The sequence below is a fragment of the Pogoniulus pusillus genome, chromosome 16, assembly GCF_015220805.1.
Source record: "Pogoniulus pusillus isolate bPogPus1 chromosome 16, bPogPus1.pri, whole genome shotgun sequence".
In the NCBI taxonomy this organism is placed as follows: domain Eukaryota; kingdom Metazoa; phylum Chordata; class Aves; order Piciformes; family Lybiidae; genus Pogoniulus; species Pogoniulus pusillus.
Window position 1 is genome coordinate 14586388 of NC_087279.1, and position 24504 is coordinate 14610891.

Sequence of the window (24504 nt, forward strand, 5' to 3'; positions counted from 1 at the left end):
AGGATCCTTAGACACAGTGGCGCCAGGTTCTTTGTTCTCTTCCCTACAGTTGCTTCTCCCCAAAACAGAGAGAGCGAGAGCAGAAAAGCATATCTGGGCAAGCCAGGACATGTTCAGGCCTATTTTGGCCTATTCAGACTTACTATGGCATCTTCAGACTGCAATTCAGCTCTACTTTTGACTGAGAAAGCCTTTCTGCAGTGACAAATCCTTCCATGCACTGCCCATAATCTGTCTGACTGGGAGCATTAGCTCTTGCCATGCTTGCCTAGGTCTTGAAGGGCACAGCATGCTCACACCCTCCGTAGAGGCACCTCTGTGCTCTTGTCTCCTGACAATCCTTGATGTGAACTTGTGAATTTGGTAAGAATTGCTCCTCAGTCTGTGTGTAAGTGAGCTCCAGACAGACAGCATAAAAACTGTGGGTTTTGAATTGGATCAGAAACAGTGACATCATTGTATACACAATGTGCAATGATGAATACAGCAAATGCAATCTTGGATATTGGCTGGAAAATGCACGCTCCAGGGCCAGATTTAATAGGGACTTCCATAATCTATGCTTGGAATATAAAGCCAACATTTTTGTGTATTTTGACTTTTGCATTAATAAAATGAGGTCAGGAAATCTGTTTAAGTTTATCTTTAAAAATGCGTTCGACCCAATCACCTTGTTTTAAAAATCATTTCCGTTTGTTATCTGCACATTTAAGTAGATTGTGTTTCCTCATGATTGATTCTCTGAAGGAAAGCACTAACAGATTCCTGTAATTGATTATGCTTTAATGATACATAATGGCAAGTTCTGTTTTCCATTATTGTTACCCTGCAGACGGAACTGTAACTGCTGCGACATGAGAATGTATGTATTGATATACAATTGATTTAGTAACATTTTAGCAGTTGAACTGTCTTTCATTAACTAAAAACATGTCCCCACTTCTTCACCAAAAGCAGTCATTCACACATTGAGGGCAGGTATCACACACCTCTCTGCAGATGGCCAGTTACTTCAGCTTGTTTGAGTTGGCAAAAGGCAGTGCTGCTGGAGATCGGTGCAATCATTGTTTCTGGGTTTTGTGGGTGACTTTGGATGGGAGTTGGCTGGTTTTATATTGCAAATGTTTCACCCTCTGCTACTTCCTGCCCCCAGCCCCCAAATGTTTGTTGGAGAACAAGGTAGTTGATGGTCTGAAAGTGTTGCTTATCTTCGTTACCTAATTAATTTCTGATGTCCCCTGCCTGTCTGTATAATTCTCTTGACTCATGTTTAGCTGAGAAACTCTACAGCAAGGATCACTTTGTATGCGTGTATGTCATCACATGTGCATTTGACACAGGAGTTACTACATCCAGGTCCTGCATGTATGTGATCACATGTGTGTTTGAGGCAGGAGTTGGTACACCCAGGTCCTGCTCTGTGAAACAAACTCTGCTCTTTAAGTACACCAATATACAGTGCAATTTAACTACCACTTGGCTGTAGTTTAACTCCTGATCATACGACCTGTCCTAATCAAAAAGTTACCAGGAAGGTCTGAGTGTTCCTAGCATGTTATAGCTGGCCTACATGGGAAAAATAAACACAGTTTTAAAAGCTAGTTTAAATTTTGAGTTTTGTGAGTCTTTCAAAAAGGCCTAAAGCCATTGTCTTCTTAATTCTCAAAGGAGAGGTACAGAAACCTTAATAGTTAGAACATTATCATGTAAAATGAGTGACATGTGAGTGTTAGATAGAAGTATATCATGTAATCAGATAATGTACTGACTAGGGCTTCAAATTTGTCTGTATTTTAATCTTTCTTTACTGAGAACAGGATTTTGCTTTAAGTATAATTGCAAGCTTTGAGTTTACAATTCTGGTAAATTGTGCCAAGAAATCTTATTTCATGTATTGTACTGTAAGTCAGCAGCTATATTGCAGAAATGATGGACAAGGGTTATGATCTCCTCACTTTGATAATCCTTTATCTTCCAGGGATTTAGATTCAAGCTTTCACATTGTCAGCCATATTAAGCCAATGTGAGCTTTCTTAACCAGAAGTTTAGGGGGAAAAAAAAAGGAACAAACCCAAGATAAAACCTTCTGCTTGGACTTGGTGAACATCAGTCTTTGGCAGAAACAAAGTACATTGTATAAATCCACAGTAATTTTATATTTCAGTTTTAAAAATGAAGTGTAGCTGAAATTATCAGTTTCAAGTGTGAAAAGTGAAAATAAAATGAATCACTTCCAAAGTATATAGACGCTTTTTCGTCAGCTGAACTCTAAAGTTGACCATTACCGCCCCACATAGATTTTGTGTTTTGTTCCACATCACATAAAATTTTAAGCGTTTTAAATTACATCACTGTTTACTTCTGTACTAATACTTAACACTTGGATTCTGCTAAATATATGTTCGATATCAGTTTAATGGTTTTGTGTATGGCACAGATTTCAATTCAAATCTTCCTTGCATGCTATTCTGAACTGATGATAGCAATTGCAGTGTTTGTGACATTCTCTTTCCTTGCAATCTCCCTTATAAGTAATACAAATTAATAAGTACTTATGGTTGTGTGGTTACTGTGTCCAAGGATTAAAAGATAAATTATTTTAACTATCAGAGAGATGTTGTAAAAAATAAGGATGACAAATACAAAGCAGGTTAGGTTATTTCAATGTTTTCAGTGGTGACATTTGAGGAATCAGGAATGTCTGTAGTATCTCACATGCATTTTGGAACATAATACACAATTTAATTTCCTGTTTATTTGCTGATGTAGTGGAACAATTTTTGAACTGAAATAAAATTTGTGCTGAAGTGTCATATATTCTTAGCTCAACTCTACACTGCAAAAGAAACCTCAGCACACCACTTTTAATTCAAAAAACATGAGTTCCTAATTAGTTACACATAGACAGTGTTAGACTTTTCTAACTGCACAATGATTAATAATATGTAATTAAAATGGAACCTGGATCAAGAACTCATCAAATCTCCTTAATACCCTAATACTGTACCCTTTCCTCTGCAAACAAACTGGTCTTGCCCCAGGGGATCTGAATGACCCTCAGGAAATCTGTTCCTGTAAATACACTGTCTCCTAACATAAGGAATTTCCTGAAATTCCCAATTGGGGAACTTCTTTCCAATATTGTCACAGTAAAAAATATGCAACTCATGAAAGAGTATTAAGTACATTTTGGAAAGTGTCACCAAAAGCCTATGGTGTATGGAAGTGCTCTATTAATATTCTTTGTAGTTGGAAGTCAGTGGCAGCTGAACATGTTCATACATAAAGAATTTGCCACTATTAGCCCTATAGCTGTACTAAGAATTTTCTGACAAACTCTGCAATTTCTTCTTCCCATCCTGCCTACTTGCTTCTAAGCTAGGTGCTACTACAGTGCTGAGAGAAATATCTCTTTGCCTATTCCTTTCATGCTAGCTCTCCCCGTCCCCCAAGTTTTGCTAGCAAGGTATTCACCACATACTGCTCAATTACAGCCCAGGCAATGGTAATGACTAAAAAGAAGGTGTGGAACCTATCCCAGCTGTTCAATGGGAGTAAGTCCCATAACACTGCGAGCCACTAGATGCCAGTCTTGTCTCATCCCCACACAAGACTGAGAGTATTTATGATTGTTTAAAAAACCCAGCTATGCCCTCCCACCCTCAAAGCCTCTTTAAAGATGTTCCTTTGGTATTTCAGCTATTTTTGTTTTTTAATTAAAGTTACAGTATGACCCTATTGCTTATAGTATTCCTTCCCTCCTCTGTAATATTACACTTGTTTATAAATATTTCAAAGCTAGCCCTAGACAGTTTTTTTGTCCCGGGCCTCTTGCATGACTGTGTTTTGCTATGTCTTGTTTTTTCTCTTCGCATGGAATTCACAAGCTTCTGGCATGTGCCTTCAATCTGTGTTTCACAGCCACTTAAGATGTAAAATGCTCAACAGTTTTCTCTTTTAAATTCTACAAAGTACTTCACTTTTGTATTTATTCTATACCAGATATGCTAGGAAGCGGTAGTATTTCTTGCATATTCAGATTTTACCATTTACACCATCCCCACTACAGCTGGCATGATATTTCCATGTGAGTTGCCTGTCTTTAAATGCCGATCTCCCAGTTTGCATCTTTCAGAATTTTCTTAGCCATGCATTTGATGAAGAATAACTGTGAAAATGCTCAAATTATTTGAGACAATACAGGAAAACTTTTTTATAAGCAACCTTCAACCTATCAAAATTTTAACATTTCACCAGCAAAAGACAATGCAGACACAGGCCTCAATATAATAAATATGTTTAATTTAATTTAAAAAAAGTGTTGCACCTCCAATGGATACACAGATAAAATGTCGAGCTTTCCTTCCAAATTCATGTCTGTCTTGTAAAGAAAATGCAGTGAAGTTCTGAATATTTGTAGAAGAATCACTTCTTTATGCATCTTGCAAACTACATGGAATATGGTGGTCATTTGTTTTCAGAGAAATCTTTACATACTCTGGAATATCTTTTAAAACAACCACTCAAAATCCAATAAGAAAATGTCTCACACACTTGCCTGTCTCACAAAAAAGGGAAAAGCAAAAGACATTTGTGAGGATGTCAGTAACTTTGGACGGGTAAGCCCCCAGACATTGAAAATGGTAGAGTTCAAGATAAAATCTTTTATTGGTAAGACTGAATCAGCTGTCTTTTTTTTGTGTGAATTTGGTGTAGCCTTTGCTGTTTTCCGTATAGCATCCAATATTTTTATTGTAGCTGTAATGCACACTTGAGATAGCTTCTGTGCAGTGTTCTTGTATGCCAGACAGAGTCAGTGGAAGTCACTCACTTGAAAAACACACAGTATGTATATATATATATATATATATATATATTTGTCAGTAACCTCTAACAGCCTGTGAATAACAAGACTGAGTAATGATGAAAAATTATAGGCATATAAAGACCTCCTGTGCATTCAATTAAGTTCAACTTGGATTTATCTTAGTGCTTTCTGGGATATATGGAATGCTGTGATTTGATAGAAAAACACCAAGGGATACATCTATTGAGAAAGGCCTTTGTACCCTGGTTAGATTCTTAGAGATGGGGATTGTTGGTGGGGCTCCATGGAGAGAAACGTGAAGGGAGCATCAGAATAGTTAAATTCAAGGCAATATCTTAGTGCATTAAAAATTTGTCAGTAAAGAGACTAGATTACTTAAAAGTTAAGTTGTCTTTCTAGAGAATTTGTAGACTCTATGGGAATAAAACATAGTATTCTTTTCTTTTTAGGAAGAAAATCTTATTAGTGGTTTATGGAATTAACAACCACACTAGATGCAGACCAAAGCACAGAGCTAAGGATGCATGTGGAACCTTAACTTTATTGCTTCCATATCTCACAATAATAACTCTGCAACTTGAAAGTTCCCTTTTTGTCATTTGCAATGGAATGATTTAATTTATTTAAGTTTCTGTGATGAACACTTAATGTCTTACACATGTAGGGAAGGGTATATTCCGTGACTCAGCTCTTAAGTCTTGTTACTACAGTCTGTCTGCAATACTAGAGTGAGGAAGCTTTTTGTGGTCATTCGCAAATGCTGACCTCTCTCTCTGTATACATTGTCTTGACCATGCAGTTGTTGAAGGGCAAGTTAAAGGGATGTGGTTAAATTAGTAGGCATTTTTATTAACTCACATGGGACCATAGTAGTTATTTATAAAAGGTCACTCTGAACATCCGTTCTTCTTTACTATCAGATTTTCTCTTTATAATCTTTCCCAATAAGCACCCCCCACTACTTCCCTTTTCTATAAATATTTAAGTGGTGGTGGTAAAAAAACAGGGTCTTTGTACCAGCCTCTCTAAGTGTTTCTTCACGTAGTGTACCTGAAGGAAATAAATCTCATACAAAGCTATATTGGCTCATACAAATGTGAGGAAGCATTTAGTTTACTGTGCCCCAAAGGGGCAATGGCTGGCAGCTCCCTATATCAAGTGTAATTCTGTGCAGTCTGTTAGAAAGGCACATGTCAAGGACTTGCAGATACCAGTTTTGCTCTAGAGCTACCATCTACAGGAGGAGCACCAGCTCCTGGGCAGTGTGAACTCACTCTTTTCCCACACCAGGACCCTTACCCCATACCCATTGCAATCCTTTCCAGCTCTGATGAGGAGCTGCTCACTCCTTTTGCTCCCCAGCAAGCATCTGTCTCTGAACCCCTACTCCCTGATGTATTCTTCCTCACCTCTCCCAGCTGCCAGAGCACAAGAGCAGCACATGTGGATGTGGGATGGAGCCTCTGTGCTGAAGAGGTAATGTGGCTCCAGCTGTGCCAGTGGCAGGGACTACCGAAGCCTTGGCTTCCAATCAAGGTATGACGGAGGACTGCTGCTCTGATTGCAGCAACTCCTCACTGTTCAAAAGTTGTTTGTGTAGTATCGCTTGAAAACCTGTGGTTGCCGCTAAAAGGAAAAAAAGACAGCTCGCTATCCACTACAGTTTTCCTATTTCTGGTGAAGGAAAACCTTCTCTGAGGTGTTTCCCCACCTTGAACCATGGGCAAGTTGCCTATGTCAGGAAATTTCTAGCATGACACTTACGTACCTTGGAGGTACTAACTTCATAGCAACTAAAAGGAGAGGGGACAGACTTTGGTACAGGAGTTTCCAGTTCTGTAATTGCATGTGGACCGATGCAGTATTTCTTGTAGTCTGGGGAGAGGTCTGTTACGAGAGTGGGGGATCAGTGCATATTTTTTCCCCCTATTAACTACTTTCCCTCTCTCCCCTCAAAATGTTGTTAAAATGTTCTTCTGAGACTTTAAAAGGCAGATGTTTTGAGGGAAATTCGTTTTAATCTAACAAAGTATGTTCCAAGACTTAGAATTTGCAGTAAACATGTTTTATAAACAAACCCAAATGTAGTACAATTCACTGAATTCAAAAGAAGAATGGAGAGTACATGACTGCATGGGTTGTGGTTTTTTTTTTTTTTCAGTAAATACTGTGACAAAGAGCTTTATTCCTCTGTTAGCACCAGTGTAGAACTCAGAGGAGTGTCAGTAAACGTTGGCTAGAAATTCAAACCAATATGGTTAAGAGAGAGATTTTATTTTTCAGAGTTGTTTTACGTATATTGAACCTGGTTAAAAATAATTATTACAGAACTACAACTGTAGAACTTTGGGGAATGATTTATTGTTCTGGATTGAATTCTAAAACAGTCTGGGTTCCCTGTTCTCAGCATTTCAACCAGTAAAATCTAGTCCTGATACACAGCTCAGAGCAAGATCCAGAGCAAACCAGAGTATAAATCAAAGCTGATTCTTCTCAAACTATGCAGGCAAAACTTGCAACTTTTATTCCTAGAGCTCTGTTTTGTGCCTTTCAAAGGACTGATAATAATTTGTTCTTATTTTACAAAGAGAGGCAAATGAGGCTTGGCAAACAGCTTTGTGAGAAAGGAATGGAGAAGAAAATGAAGGAAAATAGGTACAAAGAAGCCATGAGCCAGCAAGCCCCAGAACCACTCTGTGAAGTGATATGACTAAATATTTTCATGGTAAACAGTGCGACATTGAAAAATGAAACATTCAGTACTACAGGCAGAGGAGAAAAAGGCAAGCTCCCAAAACTGAGTTCTGACAGTATGTTCAGAGTTGAGTAGACGTATGCTTGAATGCAGCTTGGGTGCAGAGAAAGGAGATCACAGAGCTCTATTTCTGTTCTTTCTGTATTTTCCCACACTGTGAATTAATCACATCTAATACTAATTATATACTTGCAACATTCTAAATTCTTTCATAAACCCTGGAAAAAATGTGAGGATGTTTCCAAAGCTAGAGCAGATTTAACAGTGCTATGTGCTTTTGCAGTTGTTTGCTGTGCATCATATTGAAACCCAGTTATGTTTTGCAGATTTACTCCTCTCTACTTTGATGGTAATTTACAGTCCTAGGGAAGCAGTTGGGTGAAACCATGTCTCAGAAATGTGGAAGCTTAATATAAATAAATTAAACACAGGTGCTTGATTTAAGTGAATCATAGTCTTTTGACGTTTATAATTTCAACACATGATTGTCACCAGCTAGTAAACCTCTGTGACTCATGATGATGCTTAAGCTGTTGGCTTGGTAGAAAATGCAAAAAGTAAGGGTTTTTTTTCAGCTGTTCTGGGATGTCTTCTAGCCTACATCTGCACAAGTCAGACAGTTTCACAGATAATAACAACATATTAGGAAGCTCTCTTATTACTTACCATTCTGGATTAATGACCCTCTGATTAGCCTGCCTGTAAACATTAGGTTAAATGAAGAGTTTCTCCCAGGCTTTGAGCTATAGGCAGGTAGCGATTTGATTACTGATGACAACAGAACCATGACCTGCCTGCAGTGGTGAAATTATTTCAGTGGGTAACTCTGAGAAACACAAATTCTTTCTGTTGCAAGAATTGGAAATGTTGAACTAATTGTACTGCTTTCCATGGAGAACTGTTGAGGGCTTCTGCATTCTGAGGATTTTCTTCTCTTTTCCCATTCATTATACTTGCCTGACAAACTTCTGTCCTTCAGTAATTACTGTGAGGCTCAGCTAGGAGAAACCTCATCATAAGACTTGAATTTCATCTGTTCATTAATACTTATGATGGGAGCACAGGAAAATATGTGAATGTGTGATGCTTGAGCTATCAGCAGTGCTGATCTCTTCCTGAATGTTCTTAACAAAGACCAGGAAGGCTATTTGCTTACTGCCTGCTGCTGATTATATGAACACCTATGACCTGTTAGGAACTACTGCTGTAATGAAGCATTAAAAGTCAAAAGTATTGTGCCTTCCAAGGCACACTCATACAGAGGAGGTGGGGAGTGGATATTAAAATGTGCAGGTGGAAACTCTCTTAATCCTTCTGTACATAAAAGCAGTATCATATCAGATTAGCTCCTTAGTCATGTATGCATTTCAAGATATAGGGACAGGCTATTGTTTTCAGCTGCAGAAACCACCATTTACATTGAATTAAAAGTCTCTGCATAGCTGTAATAGAGATGAGAAGATTAAAAAAAAATATGTCTCATTTCCTTGAAGTATTTAGGGTTTGTCACTATCTGAAGCCAAGATGCTTGCAACTGTGCAAGACATTTGTAAGGCAGTTAAAGTACAGGATATATGTAAGTAGAGACCATCTTCTGATTAGAAAACAATCTTGTGTTAATAATAATTCTTCCTGTTGTAAAACTCTTTATAAATACAGTAATATTTAGAATGGGTATTGGAGAGATTTCAGGGATGCCAACTCAGTGTTCCCAGTTAGCTTTACTAAAAACAGTCCCCAGATTTTCAGCAGCAGCAGCAGGTAAACCTAAGCCTGTATTTGTGCTCTATGTACCTGAATATTTGCTGAGGAATTATCCTGTTTTCAGATGATGTGTGTTATTTTAGGTATCTATTAGCACGAGCCTATCAGTCTTTGAAAATATTTTTAGTCACTGGAGTTTGTAAGTCTGGTTTAGGTCACCAGGTTTGTTTAAACTGCAGATCAGTGAATAGCTGAGATGTATATTACATTTCAGTGTTTCTTTGTGATATGTGCAATGTATTGTTCAGATCTCTGTATGGTCTAGTCACTCTATGTATTATTTAAATGAAATTGCTAATCAGAAGCTGGTTGCCCAATGGAGGCTAGACTAACAGTATCTAGTGTAATTTCTCCCTTGGAATCTATGTTTAGTAAGTCATGTTAATAGTACACTCACATCTGGGAAGTCTGAATTAATAACCCTTGGGTCAACATTACAAATTTTTCACTGTTTCAAATGCTTTTTTCCTGCTGGTCAAGCCTTTTGTTCAAGACATTGTTGAATTGCAGTGGTTAGATGGTTTATGACCTATAATGTTCAGAAAAGGATATTGGCACTCATGTAATTATTGTCATGGACTGGAAATGAAGGAAGGTACCTTAAGTACAGTAATTATGCATTAAAATAATTATTTCAAAAGCATTTCATGTAATTAATTTTTTATTCATGTTGTTTTAACCATGACAATAAGCTTAGAGCCAACACATCCAAAACTGATAAAGATTTTCTATACAGTAGTACATTATATTTTTACAAATCTTTGTTTCTACAATAAATGCTTAAAGCCAATGTAAGATTTTCCTGTAAAATAGGTTTAACAACTTCTATAACCTTTTGATATTCAACTCTTCTTCAGTGTAGACACAAGTAAGGGAATTTCTATATCTCTGTCTCACGCTTTCCATTAAGATGATAATAACAGTTATAGATATATATATTAAAAAAAAAGGGTTCTAGAGAGGCTGAGGGAGCTGGGGTTGTTTAGCCTGGAGAAGAGGAGGCTCAGGGGTGACCTCATTGCTGTCGACAGCTACCTGAAGGGAGGCTGTAGTCAGGTGGGGGTTGGTCTTTCCTTCCAGGCTACCATCAACAGAACAAGGGGACACAGTCTCAAGTTGTGCTGGGCAAGGTATAGGCTGGATGTTAGGAGGAAGTTCTTCACAGAGAGAGTGATTTGCCATTGGAATGGGCTGCCCAGGGAGGTGGTGGTGTTGCCATCTCTGGAGGTGTTCAAGAAAAGACTGGATGAGGCACTTAGTGCCATGGTCTAGTTGATTGGACAGGGCTGAGTGCTAGGTTGGACTGGATGATCTTGGAGATCTCTTCCAATCTGGTTGATTCTGTGATTCTTAAAAAAGTTGTACTTTATATGTTGCTCTGGTAATGAAAGAAGCTGAATCTTAGATAAACATCTGGTAGGAATGAAGGGTTCTTCATGTTTTTCACTAGAGGAGCATTTCAGACTCATTTGTGACTGAATGGTACAGTTATTCCCTCTCATGTCTTGTTTTCAATTTATTCTTTACCAGCGACAGGAAAGGAGCAGTGAAATAGGAAATTAGGATGTTTAGAGAGTGTAACTAAAGCGAGCTGCAAAATGTTGTTTAATCTGTTTAGATGGCTGAGAGGCCTCTACGTGTGTGATCTTTCCTGCTGAGCTGAGTGAAACACATAAAGACACTGTGTACCCGGTTTGGACTGCCATTGTCCGCTGGTGACTTCCTACATTATCAGCAGACTCTTCACGAAAGGCCCTTCCTAGGAATGTTTCTTGGATTCCACAGTCTTTGGGAGATGTTATCTCTCCCACCTCTTCAGCTTGCACTTCTAATGCTTGTAAATAAGACAGCAAAGCCAGATGGAATGTGGGATAGATGATTCATAGAACTACCAGCTACTCCATCACCCAGATGAGCTTGAAACTAGAGTTTTATGTCTTTGGTTGCCTCAATGGAAAGTGATACTGTTTCTGGAAAATCTAAATAGTTTCTTCAGTTGCTTTCAGACTATGTGACGGTTTGACCATAACTCTCTGAAGTTATGAGTAGGAGTACAATCACAACAGAGTCTACAGATCAGTATGCATACTAGTAAATTATGCTGTATCTGAGACTTTAATATAGGCAAATATAACCATACAGACTCTAGATAATTTTATGATGATGTTCTGAATAGTTCATATAATTAGTTTCTTTAGTATTGTTAGTGTTTATCATCATTAGACTGTCCTTGCTTGATGTAAAAAATAGTTAGAAGTTGAAACCATTTTTATATATCATGTTTTGTCAACTTTCCATAAGTTCAGGAAGTGAATATTGCGCAGGTGTTCCTTTTAGCCACATAGAAAATTTTATGTATCCAAGCTCTTCACCTGGCCCTCTTTCCATCCCTCTTCTTCACCATCACCCTCAACCTGCTCCCCAGTCTAGATTGCTGGCCGTATATAAACTAGTACTTGAGGTAAATCTGCCTTAGCTGGTTTATGTGGATTCTGGGTTTTTACATCTAGGACTCACAGTTGTTCATCGAGTTCAAGAAAAGCTGTAAAATATGACCTGTAAATGCGTTTTCTGCATGTATTCTTTCAAACTTTATTCGTGCAATCAATGCAAAGCAGAACTCTAAAGAATCAGAGAAGCTATACTTGCATTTCGGCAAGAATCCCTGCAGAAGCCATGCAGTTCTTAGCATGATCTACAGGTGTCTCATAGTGTAACTTTGAAAGTTAGAGTAGTCCAATATGTTAGCACATGAATACAGTTTGCAAAATATCCTCTTAAGTTCAGGAGATTAATTTTTTTCTCCCTTATGTGTAGAATCATTATTTTCATTACCTTTCTTTTGCCCCCCCCCCCCCCCCCAATTAATTTTAGGAATAAAATAGATGCCATTGTTCTGCTTTTTTTCTTCTTTTCCAGTTTTCCTTCCTTCCTTCCTTCCTTCCTTCCTCTTCCTTCCTTCCTCTTCCTTCCTTCCTTCCTCTTCCTTCCTTCCTCTTCCTTCCTTCCTCTTCCTTCCTTCCTCTTCCTTCCTTCCTTCCTTCCTTCCTTCCTTCCTTCCTTCCTTCCTTCCTTCCTTCCTTCCTTCCTATCCTCTCCCATAACTGTATAATACTGGAGATATGTTTCTTTTATTAAATAAACTCATCATTGTGGTCTTGTTATTTCAACTGTGAGCTTAGCTGAACAAATTTCTGTATTGCATGAGAGAAGCATTAATAACTTCAAGAGGATTTGTATACGTTCTGTTTCTCAGCATATTGTCTCTCACTTTACCCCCAAATTTGGTAACATTGTATGTGTTGTTTTGCTTTCCTCTGTGTAGTCAATAATAATTGAACGTTCTTTGAGTATGGTGGGTGGTTGGGTGTTACGGAACAAACCTTGGATTGCAGTGAGCAACATGAAATTTTGTTCTGTTCCAGTTCTTCAGTATTTAATTATTTTGATTATCTCCTGTTGGTATGAAAAGAATCTGGTAAAATATGTATTTGATTGATCATTCAAAGCCATGGTTAGTGTTCAAATGTGGTTGACTGCTACATATGAACTGCCTGTTAATTTCTGTTTTAATAGACATAATTATTAACCCCCAACTCAGCAAAATACTATATATAGGTTGCCTACTGTCCCTGAGCTTATCTTGTTGATGAGAGAGTACAGCTCTTGCTGTGTACAGAATGCATGCCTTAGTCTGTGAAGAGTCTGGGTTAAAGTTGTTTCTTTTGAGAGACAGAGAAGATGCAGAGCTTGAGAAATATTTTTTTTTTTCCTCTTGAAAGTAGGAATGAGGCACTTAGGGCACGTGATTGTAAAAAGGCACAAAAGTCAGATATATCTCCACTGATAATTAGAAACAGCCTTGAGGTTGTCATCAACCTGAATGTGACAGATGAGCTGAACCTGCATGGAACTACACTGATTAAACTTTGAAACTTTTCATCTTGTCTGTTTGTGAAATAGTTTGCTTTTCTACTTCTGTAGCACATTTTGAACAGTATGGAGAGGGTTTTTTTCATGTTCTATATTGGACATGATTCATTGGTTACATTCTGGTAAGATGGAAGTCTGTAGAAAATATTACCATATTGATTTGGAGCAAGTCTGTAATTCTGTTATTTTATTTTACAGAATATTCTTTTGCAGAATTATTTTATATAATTTGTTCATTCTACTTCTTCAGTAGCTTGACATCATCCAAAGGGGTTTAAAGATGAAAGGAGGAGTCCTGTGGTCCTAGCTAATAATGGAAATGGTATTAAATTTATCAAGGTCAGCCTCATAAGACTGACTTTGGGAATATCTGTGTTAGTGGACTTCAGAGGGAAGAAAGACATTGATTGTTGGCCTGAACCACAACTTCTGAAAAAAGTGGCCTGTGAGGGTAAATAGAACAAACTTTCACTTGCACTCAATGTACCCTGTCAGTGTAACCAAGTACCTTCAGAACATAGATCAAATTTAACATATGTCCAAACTTAAGCCCAGAATGTGATCAATAGAAGTCTGTAGTTAATCCTGTGAAAATTACACACACTTATTTTTTGCTTGTTTCCCCACCCTGCTGCTTATTAAAAAGAGCATTTTTTGAAGTGGCAGATATTTTAAAAATCAAGGTGCTGGTTCTCTGCATTTCCACTTCTGTCTTTAGACTTTAAAATAGAAAAGGAGCTGAAAACCTTCTCCAGTGCATGTCTGTGCATCTTAACTGCTCTTCAAAGCTGCCAAGATTTTATAGTCCTGTTCTGCCAGGCACCCTGACAACCTGTCAATATGTGTTTTGCTTTAGTTATTTTGCATCCTCACTTTGGCCACACCCACATCAGTGGGATACTATATCTAATCTGAAAAAAAGATGAGGCAGAGTGAGGGCTTTTAACACCTCAAAAATGGTATTACCTTAGTCAAGACTTGCTGTGTAATCTCTTTTCCTTTCCTCAAAATGAAGCATCACTGCTGTTGCACAGAAGTAATGGCAAGCTCGACAGAAACATGTTCCAAAATGATTTAACATCCTTAAGTGTTCAGAAGTGCTTATTAGCCTTCCTGTGTTTTCTTTACTCTTGCAAAGAGCTGTCCTTTTGGAGTGAAAGGTTTTGGACTAATTACTGTTTTTTCCAAAATGCGATTTAAGGAAAGCCCAACAGACCTCTCATGTTTATTAGCAAGAAAAACGAGCCTCTTCTGTTAGTATATTTCTGAATTGGAAGCATTAAGTGTAGAGTTCTCTGTTGTATCCTTCAGAAGTGAGTTGGCAAGATGCATCCTCAATAGAAGCACAGATGCAAGAGAGATCTGACTGTGCTGGAGTGGAAGTTCAGGAGGGAGCATTTTGGGTGCAGCTGAGAAGTGTGTCATAGCCTCAGAAGTATTCCTGTCATGCTTGCTCAGCAATATGTGATGAGCTTTACCATTGAGTCGCACTGCTGTGCTGGTAGATTTTCCAGGCTGGAGATTTTTGCCTTTTTATTGCTTCACAGTATTGGGAATGTATGCTCATTGGGATGCAGGCTTTCTAGGTTTTGTGATAATTATGTGGTTTTGAAACTCTCAACCTTCACAGACATGTAGACTCTTATCATTATTGTGTTCTGGTTGCAAAGTGATTCACTTAAGTCATGACATACTTGATTAAAATAGCTCAAGAGATTTTCAGTAAATGATCTCCATGATTTACTCAGCTCCATAGGAGCATGATAACTGACTCTGAACTTAGTCATTTTATGTAGCCAGTATCTTTTTAACACGTGTCCATTGGGAGAAGGGAGAAATTATGGTGTCACTGGAGTAGGGATTTGATTTTTCTCTTCGGCAGAAAAATATCCTGGAGGATTTTATGTTTATAAAAATGAGCACACTGAAGACTTGCTTTTCTAGATTAATCAAACCTGTTAGGTCTCTAGTAAGGCTGGTCAAACAGGTGTCCAAAGTGTCAAGCTAGAAGCCTGTTAGGAAAGCCTTTTCATGTTCCTTACTAAACTGAGGGCTGACCAGAGTTTTTATTTAGCCTTGTGATGAAAGAAACTTGAAAGATTTTGTATGTAAAAACAGATTTTTTTTTTTTTAAATTTTTCATCTGTAAAGGAAAATGCTTCATATGAAACTTGTAACCTGAAGTGTCTCTCTAACTTCAGTGGATGATTTAAAAGAGCCATCATGATTACTTACTACTTGCTGCTCTTGGTGAATCAGTTAATCCTTACAAGACTTCTGAGACCTTGGTGGTTTACCAATTTGCATGCTGGTAAAATTGATTGTATCCTACAATAAACTATTATTTTTTAAATCTTATTTTAAGACAATTTTAATCAGGTAATGATTTTGAGAGGAAACAGCCTGAGGAAAGGTCATCTTAGTCTTATGTAGAAAACAGATCAGCTGTTTTTGCAAGAATGTAAATAACATTTCTTCCATAATTAGAGAGGGGCTGATCACAACAATTCAAATCTCAGGGGTTTTCTGAGCTTTGCTGTTAAGGCAAAAGGGGAAAAAAGCATTAGACATTTCCAGAGAGGATCAAGCAAGAGCTTGTAGACAGTAAGCACAAATGAAGAAGATAGTATCTTACAATAAGAGATGTCAGTTTTCTCAAAAGCTTTTTTACAGAAATTCAGAGCAGTTTTTATTGAATGAGGCAGTTTGCTTTTATGACCTTTGATATTTCCTCACTAGCATCAGGCTAAGCTCTTGAATACAAGAGCTTTAATCATATGCTTCCAAACATAAACTCTCCTTACAGGACAACTGTCAGAAGATAGCCTTAGAAACTAATATTCATTCAGACATCTGCCTCTTTGTTAACAAATGAATACCATAGTGGAGACTGCTGTCAATGCATGTTGTAGCAGCAAAGCCTCCTTCAGAGTGGGTAACTGTTCTCATTTTCGTTTTTACATATCATGAATATTTCTGTCCTCTCAGAGATGTGTCCTACTTGCCACAGCTTTTCCTTTTTTCTTCTTTTTGTTGTTCTGTTTTTCTTTTTATATTTTTAAGCTCACTGATGGTAATAACAATATTGCTGAAACTGTCATAGATATTCAAATTATTTTTCATTTCTAGCACTCTGTGCTACTTAATGCCAGGTTTTGTTTCTCCCTTCATTTTCCATATTATTTGCTACTTTTTAATTTTCTCTCTGTTGCTCAAAGCATTTTGAGGTTCAGTGCAAATGCCATAAACTGTCCTTGATTAGCTTCTTCCAGAGATGTCCAGCTTTGTCTTAGATGAGCTATATGGTTGAAGAAACACTGTGATAATGGTCCTTGCATAGTTACAAATTATGAGTGTAACCCTAATACTGCTATAATAGTGACACATTCATGCAAATCATTCACAATTGTGTTCCTCCACCTTCCTAGTTCTCATAGTTCTGAGCACAGGACCTTTTTTTTTTTTTTTTTTTTTTTTTTTTTTTTTTTTTTTTTGTGCTGTTGTAACATTAATTTCTGTGCTACAGAAAAAAATAAACCAAACTTGTCTCTTGCGTTGTTTTGTAACATTAAGAAGACACAAACCTGTGCCCAAGCGGCCAAGAGAGCCAATGGCATCCTGGCCTGTATCAGGAACAGTGTGGCCAGTAGGATGAGGAAGGCTATTCTTCCCCTGTACTCAACACTGGTCAGGCCACATCTTGAGTACTGTGTCCAGTTCTGGGCTCCTCAATTCAAGAGAGATGTTGAGGTGCTGGAACATATCCAGAGAAAGGCAACAAAGCTGGTGAGGGGCCTGGAACACAGCCCTGTGAGGAGAGGCTGAGGGAGCTGGGATTGTTTAGCCTGGAGGAGAGGAGGCTCAGGGGTGACCTCATTGCTGTTGTAGCCAGGTGGGGGTTGGTCTCTTCTCCCAGGCTACCATCAACAGAACAAGGGGACACTCAAGTTGTGCTGGGGGAGATATAGGCTGGATGTTAGGAGGAAGTTCTTCCCAGAGAGAGTGATTGGCATTGGAATGGGCTGCCCAGGGAGGTGGTGGAGTCACCATCCCTGGAGGTGTTCAAGAGAAGACTGGATGAGGCACTTAGTGCCATGGTCTAGTTGACTGGATAGAGCTGGGTGCTAGGTTGGACTGGATGATCTTGGAGGTCTCTTCCAATCTGGTTGATTCTATGATTATTAAATTGGTACATGTTATACTCTTATGTGCCAAATACTCTCTAAGTTTAAAAGTAATTTGCTTTAGTTTAAACAGTATTTATATTTAAATAAATGCACTATTTACAATGTTAACAAACATCTGAAAAATAGTTTAAGCATCACAAGGTGTCTGTTTACAGTAAAACAAATGTAAATAGGAATAGGGAATGTCATTCATCTACCATCTAGTCTGTACAATGCAGGACAGGCACAATAGTGTACAGCATTGTATCTCAATTACTGGTGACTCAGCAAAGTATCTGTTGTAATTAAGGTGTTTGTTTAGTTGAAATGTTTTGCCAGAGTAGCTAATTTGGAACTGATAGCTCCAGTATTTTCTTCTTGCCTTGTAGATTTGTTCTTCCCTGTGTCCCTGTCCTGTGGTTCTCACTGTATGCCACAAACCTGACACTTCCCCACAGTTTTTTCTATGATACCCTTTAACTGAATTATTTTTACAATCATTAATATCTACCGGTGGCAGCCTCCCTAGAAGATCTTACAGCACACATCTTTGTATTGTTTGAGGCTATCTTATGATGTTTTAAAACAAAACTTGCCTTTGCTAGTCAGAGTCAATGAACCTGTAAATCGGTGTTGTGATCAGTCTCCTGACAGGCCCATAAGTCTTTGTCTGCTGTGATTATACCGGTATGTTTAGAGCAGCTCAGTGCTCTGCAGGTGATTAGAGGTATGATTCTGCAGGCTGATCAAACATGGTCAGCTACTTGCTGAGAAAAAATGGTCTAGTGCTTGTTCTGTTGAGCAGTATCAATCAATTTATGTAGAGGTACATTGGGAAGACAGTCTTCACAAGGGTAAAATATTAGCATCATGTGAAAGTTGAGATTCCTATTTGTCCCTGTTTTTTGTGGCCTTGTCTTCCTCATAATGTTATAATGGGGGCTTTTGAAGCAGTTAAGCATTGGAAATGATGAAGATGCTGTTAAGGAATGCACAAACAAAAAAAAAAACCCATGTGCTAACTTGAGCAAATTGAAATGCACAAATTTCATGTTTAGACCTTGAGATGGATATAATTGATCACCTGAATGAGATGTCACTTGAATGCTTTTTCTCCAGTTCATTGCTCACCATGCAAATCTGTATGTAGGGTTAGTGTAAACTCACCCATTGGCCAAGCTACGACAGAGCCTGGCTATGATCCCAGCCTAGATAATTATTTTGTTATTTATTAGACTAATAACTTTTTGGCACGTTATATTGTGCACACTCAGAACTCACCTAGTTAAGATTACATCAAAGACTGACCTTCATTGACAAGATTAAATTGAAGTAATTTTCTCTGAGAGCTTAGCAGGTAGACTATTTGTGTTGTCAGCAAACAGAACTTTATCCTCTTTCTCCTGGGCATTATCTCAAATGCAGTGTCAGAATGCCAGATGGATTTACTTTAATATTTTTTTCCTCCAATATTTATTTTTAATTTTCCTTCTATCACCTTTCAGCTGTCACAATAATTTCCTTGGAATGAAAGTGCCCAAAAGAAGCCACTGAGTAACAGCTCTGCTAAAATGCTGATCTTTTTCAGTAGTACTTTTGAGCTATATATATATTATTTGGTGCTTAATCCTTACAACTTGCAGGACTTTCTTAAATATATTATTTTTATAGGCTTCTCACTTTCAAAGAAACTCCAACAAACTCCTAAATCCCCTAAATTAATCAGGAAAAAAACCCCCACAAACCTATTAAAAAAAGAGAAGAAAATATTATTTATCTTCAATACTGTAAGAACTATTTTATGCTACAATTTGCTTTTTAAAAGCCCCACATAAATCATATTATTATGTATACCCTTTTAGAACTGAAAAGGGAAAATACAGATTCAGGCCAATAAATCAGTGAATACTAAATCAACCAAAGAAACAATCACTTCTAAATACCCTTAATTGTGAAATGAGTGGGTTCATTTATTTAGAATACAGCAGATTTTAATAGTTGGCTAGCCTTGCCAATTACAGAATATGATGAAGGAGGATGTCAACTAATTAACTCCTTTGGAAAAGAAAATAACCCACTGAATGAAAGGAAAGAATATTTTTTTTATGTGACTTCCATGTATTTTCTGACATTCTTATTTGAAACTTGTTCACTAGACTTACTATTTCCAATAAAGTCTATGGGCAAGGTAAATATATATGTGTGTCCAAGAAAAGACTGGATGAGGCACTTAGTGCCATGGTCTAATTGACTGGATAGGGCTGGGGTATAGGTTGGACTGGATGATCGTGCAGGTCTCTTCCAACCTGGTTGATTCTATGAAAGCGCTAAGTCTATATGTGAATTTATGCAGATTTTATTGTGACACACAACCTAAATTCAGTTTAAGTTCATTGCTGCATATTTTCATACACGCTCTGCTCATCCCTAAATGTATCCACCTTCTGCTTAAAATGTACTATTTACATACAATGTTTGTGTTGCAGTTTTGAGGGAGGTGCTGTGAATGCTTTCAATAGTGGTCTTCAATAAGAAAACAAAGGTGCTTTCATTTCACTGTAACTGTCCTGGTAGCACTTACAAACCCAAGAAGCATCCTGAAAACAACACAATGGCTTACCTGTAGCCCCAGCAGTTGCAAAGGTTGCGCTAGTTTGAAGCTAGCTAGAATGTTTTGGTGAGAAGGATTAGATCACAGGCTATAAAAGAGAAATAGTGCTGATGTCTACTTCACTCATAGGTTTGCTGAGAGGTGTAAGAACAAGAATCCAAACATAGATAAGTCACTTCTTCTTGGGACATTGCCTGAGCTGCCTTTCTCTCTAGCCTCTCTGCTGTCTCTCTGATTAATCCACCTTGCTTTCTAACCTCCTATCCGAACCTCCATTCTTCCTCGGGACTAGGGAAAGGTTGAGAGGGGTGGGAGAAGGTGGAAGGGCAGTTGGGAACCCCTCCTGGGGACTCAGGTTTCTGGGAAGGCTGTTGTGTTTCTGTATTACCTTTTACCTTGTGTATTTCTGAATATGAATGTATATACTGTAAATATCTGCTTGTATATTGTGCTAAGGTGTAAATACAAGCTTCACTCAGAATTTCCAGAGCTGGCTGAGTCTAGTCTGGGTGATTTCCAAAGTGTGGTGGGGCGGGGAACACCCAAACCATCACAAAGGTGGTGTTATGTTCCACAGTGAAAAAGCAAAACAAATCTGTGTCTTTAAGGACAAGAAAATGAGTACTTTGGAAACCAGATGAAACAGTCGTCCTCAGCCTTTTGGAACTTAGCTGTCCAGAGGGTGTGAAGAGAGGTGCTTGGCAAGAGAGAGGCATTAAATACATGATTTTATTTATCTCTGTAGTCCCAGGGGATGAAATATCAGCCTTTCTTCCAGACCTAGATATTATAATATATCATGGAAAAGCTTAAGAGCTTACTTCTTTTTTTTCGCTTGGAATTGGAGCAGAATTGCATTTTTACAACAGTCATTAGTGTGTGGTTTAATGTTGGAAGGAATATTCTATTTCTTACTAAGATGGGAAATACGAGTTGGGCTTTCAAGTCTTCTGACAACTGTCTCTGGCTTGTGCAGAAAGGGTAAACTGAAAAAGCTGCTGTCACATGTGGGCAGCAGGCCTGCAGTGCAGTTAATGATCCGTGATAAACCTGGATAATAACCAGAGATAGAAAATGTTTCTCCCAGATAGAACAAGAACTGGTTTCTTGAAAATGATCACATCTCCTCATCCTTTCGCTTTTGGTATGAGACTAGCCGAATCTACAACAGTGACAATCTCCCAGATCTGTATGGAGAAGGATAGCATCTGTGGGGGTGTCAAATAATTCTAATAACTTTTGGAATTGATTAATTAATGAAACTACAGCTTTAGACAAATTATCAATTATCTCTCTTTTTTTTTTTTCTCCTCTTAAATCTGTGACTCCTTAAGGAAAGAAAAAAAGAAACAAAGAGAGAGGCTACTGTGTGTTTTTTTCCAGAGCTTTAACATTCAGTAGCTGTGTATATTTATGAGATGTATGCATCAGATAATGGGGTTATAGAGAGATGATCTGAATTGAAGTAAAATAACTTTAATACCAAATGTTTCATCATGTTGGATTAATTCCTATTGCATAGATTTTTTTGGACACTGCTGTGTCCAAGTCCTCATTATGTGCAATTAAATATGTGAAAAACTGAGTTTGAACATTTCTGACACACAGAGGAAATCCTCCAGATCTAACTAATGTACAGTGCCTTATTCTGTATTCTACTTTCACCTAAACTCCAAGCTATGGGTTGGCCATTTTGACAAACTAAAAGTTATGAAAGCTGGATATAGAATCATATAATCAACCAGGTTGGAAGAGACCCCTAAGATCATCCAGTCCAAGCTATCACCAGCCCTATCCAATCAACGAAACCATGGCACTAAGCACCTCACCCAGGCTTTTTTTAAACACCTCCAGGGTATGGCGACTCCACTACCTCCTTGGGCAGCCCGTTCCTGTGCCCTGTGTCCCCTTGTTCTATTGCTGGTAGTGCTGAGCACAGGGGAAGAATAACCTCCCTTGTCCTACTGGCCACACTGTTCCTGATACAGGCCAGGATGCCATTGTCTCTCCTGGGCATACTGCTGGCTCATGTTCAGCCTACTGAACCAGGTCCTTTTCTGCCTGGCTGCTCCCCAGACACTCTGTCTCCAGCCTGTAGTGCTGCTTGGGGTTGTCATGGCTGAAGTGCAGAACCCAGCACTTAGCCTTGTTAAGTCTCGTCTCCCGTTGGCCTCTGCCACCCATCCGCCTGCCAGGGTCCTTCTGCAGGGCTCTCCTACCTTCTAGCAGATCCACATCTGCTCCTAGCTTGGTGTCATGTGCAAACATACTGGTGATGGACTCAATCCCCTGGTCCAGATCATTGATAAAGATATTGAACAGGACTGGGCCCAGCACTGATCCTTGGGGAACACCACTAGAGAATGGCTGCCAACTGGTTGTGGCACCATTCACCACCGCTCTCTGGGCCCAGCCCTCCAGTCAGTTCTTGACCCACATCAGAGTGAGTCTGTCCAAGCCACGAGCTGCCAGCTTTGCCAGGAGCTGCTTGTGGCAGGCAGTGTCAAAGGCCTTGCTGAAGTCCAGGTAGACTACATCCACACCCTTCCCCACATTCACCAGGTGGGTTACCTGATCATAAAAAGAGATCAGGTTGATCAGGCAGGGCCTGCCTTCCTAAACCCATGCAGGCTGGGCCTGATCCCTTGGCCATCCGGTAGATGCTTTGTGATGGCACTCAACCTGTTCCATGACCTTGCCTGGCACTGAGGTCAGGCTGACAGGAACACTGCTTTCCAAGTATGCCTTCATTTAAAGTACTGATTAAATTATCAAGCCTTTTAACAGAAGTGGTCAGATTGCAAGATGTAAACCAATTCTTGTTTAGTAAAATGAGTTGAGTGTCAGACTAGCAGTACTTGTGAAAAGCCTTCTAAGTTTTTATACTCACCAGTCTGTTTTATCTTTGTAAATGATGTGGTGGAGTCGCTGTCCCTGGAGCTGTTCAAGGCAGGATTGGACGTGGCACTTGGTGCCATGGTCTAGCCTTGAGCTCTGTGGTAAAGGGTTGGACTTGATGATCTGTGAGGTCTCTTCCAACCTTGGTGATACTGTGATCTTTGTTCAGGTTGTGTACATATATATGATCTATGAATATGCAGGTTTATGTTGATTTACTCTTGAATGGATAGTTAGGGCAGAGACTTGTGTTTAAATTGATGAGATTCTTCAAAGACACTAAAGTTTGTTTCCTTTTAATTAACAAATGCATCACGAACTTGCTAAGGGTTAAGCTATTTAAGGGGTTAAAATGTAGTGTTCATTGTTTGTTGCCCTCAAAGCTTGATAGAATTTCTGGTTAAACTAGGTCATAATGAAATCAATATTTTTATCTAAATTGCTTTTGCTTATCTGGTCATGGAGTTGTACAAAAAAAGCCAAGTACTCTTCAGGAATCTATAACAGACAGATAGTGGTTTCTTGCTCAAAATAAGTCACTGCTAAGTTTATATGTACTATTAAATTTGGAATAATTTTACAGAAACTAATGTGCATTTATAAAATTCAGTATAAAGTAAATGTTTTACTTTAGGAAATGTTAGTCAGTACACATTGATGGCAAGCAACAGCAGTTGTAATTAAAATTACTTTGAAGTAAAAACACTTTTAGTTGGTCAAGGTCTAAGTTCTACACAGATGAAATATGTTAAATGGAGAGGTCACTGTTAAGTAATTATGCAGAGAATTATTTGTCTGCAGAGCTTTATATTAAATGTAGTGCATATATTGTTTATACTCAGGCTGTTTGTTGGACTGTCATTAACATTTTCAGGGCAACCAGAGATATGAGGTAATATGTAACTTGCTTGAGATGGACTAATTGAACTGGTTTCAGAAATGTACCTCCATTAGCAGTACAGAGGGATTCAGAGATCATGAAAACATCTAGAATGTGCTATTCTAGATGAAGAAACATGTAAATGTAATCAATGGATGGATACATATGTTAAAATATTCAAACCTCATATTTTTATGCTGAACATGAATCTTGGATACTGAATGTGGTTTTCTGTTGCAGTATGAATACTTCAATGCTGTGCTCATAAATGAGCGGGATGAAGAAGGAAACTATCTGGAGCTGGGGAAGGAGTTCATTCTAGTGCCAAATGACCACTTCAACAACTTGCCTGTGAACATCAGTCTGAGTGATGTCCAAGTACCAACCAATATGTACAATAAGGGTGAGAAAATAACTGGTTTATTTTATTATTCCACTCACTGAACACAGGAACCTTCTTGCTTTAAAAATGAAGCTGCTGATTAACTATATATCAAGTGTAGGTTTTGGTTTGTAATTAAACTCAAATTCCAGGAAAAGAATTCTTTAACTATGAGTTTCGTAGTATCTTTTGTTGCAAAGTTGCAATTTGGTGTAGTTAACAATTTGCATATTAGACTTGCATGAATTCTGGCACATAATATAGCAGAATATGTTTATTCTTATGTC

The 24504-nt window shown here is 38.3% G+C and overlaps 1 protein-coding gene across 5 annotated transcripts in view; it reads left to right on the forward strand.

The window, feature by feature from the left end:
* The window catches only part of CACNA2D3 (calcium voltage-gated channel auxiliary subunit alpha2delta 3), a 415635-nt gene that overhangs the window by 147028 nt on the left and 244103 nt on the right, over positions 1-24504 (forward strand). For all 5 annotated transcript variants that reach the window (XR_010305229.1, XM_064156686.1, XM_064156685.1 and 2 more), the window contains exon 5: positions 24076-24238. Coding sequence is in view for 4 of the 5 variants with exons in the window: in XM_064156686.1 (XP_064012756.1) it covers positions 24076-24238 (163 nt within the window). In the remaining variant the exon portion in view is untranslated. The remainder of the gene's footprint in view (positions 1-24075; positions 24239-24504) is intronic.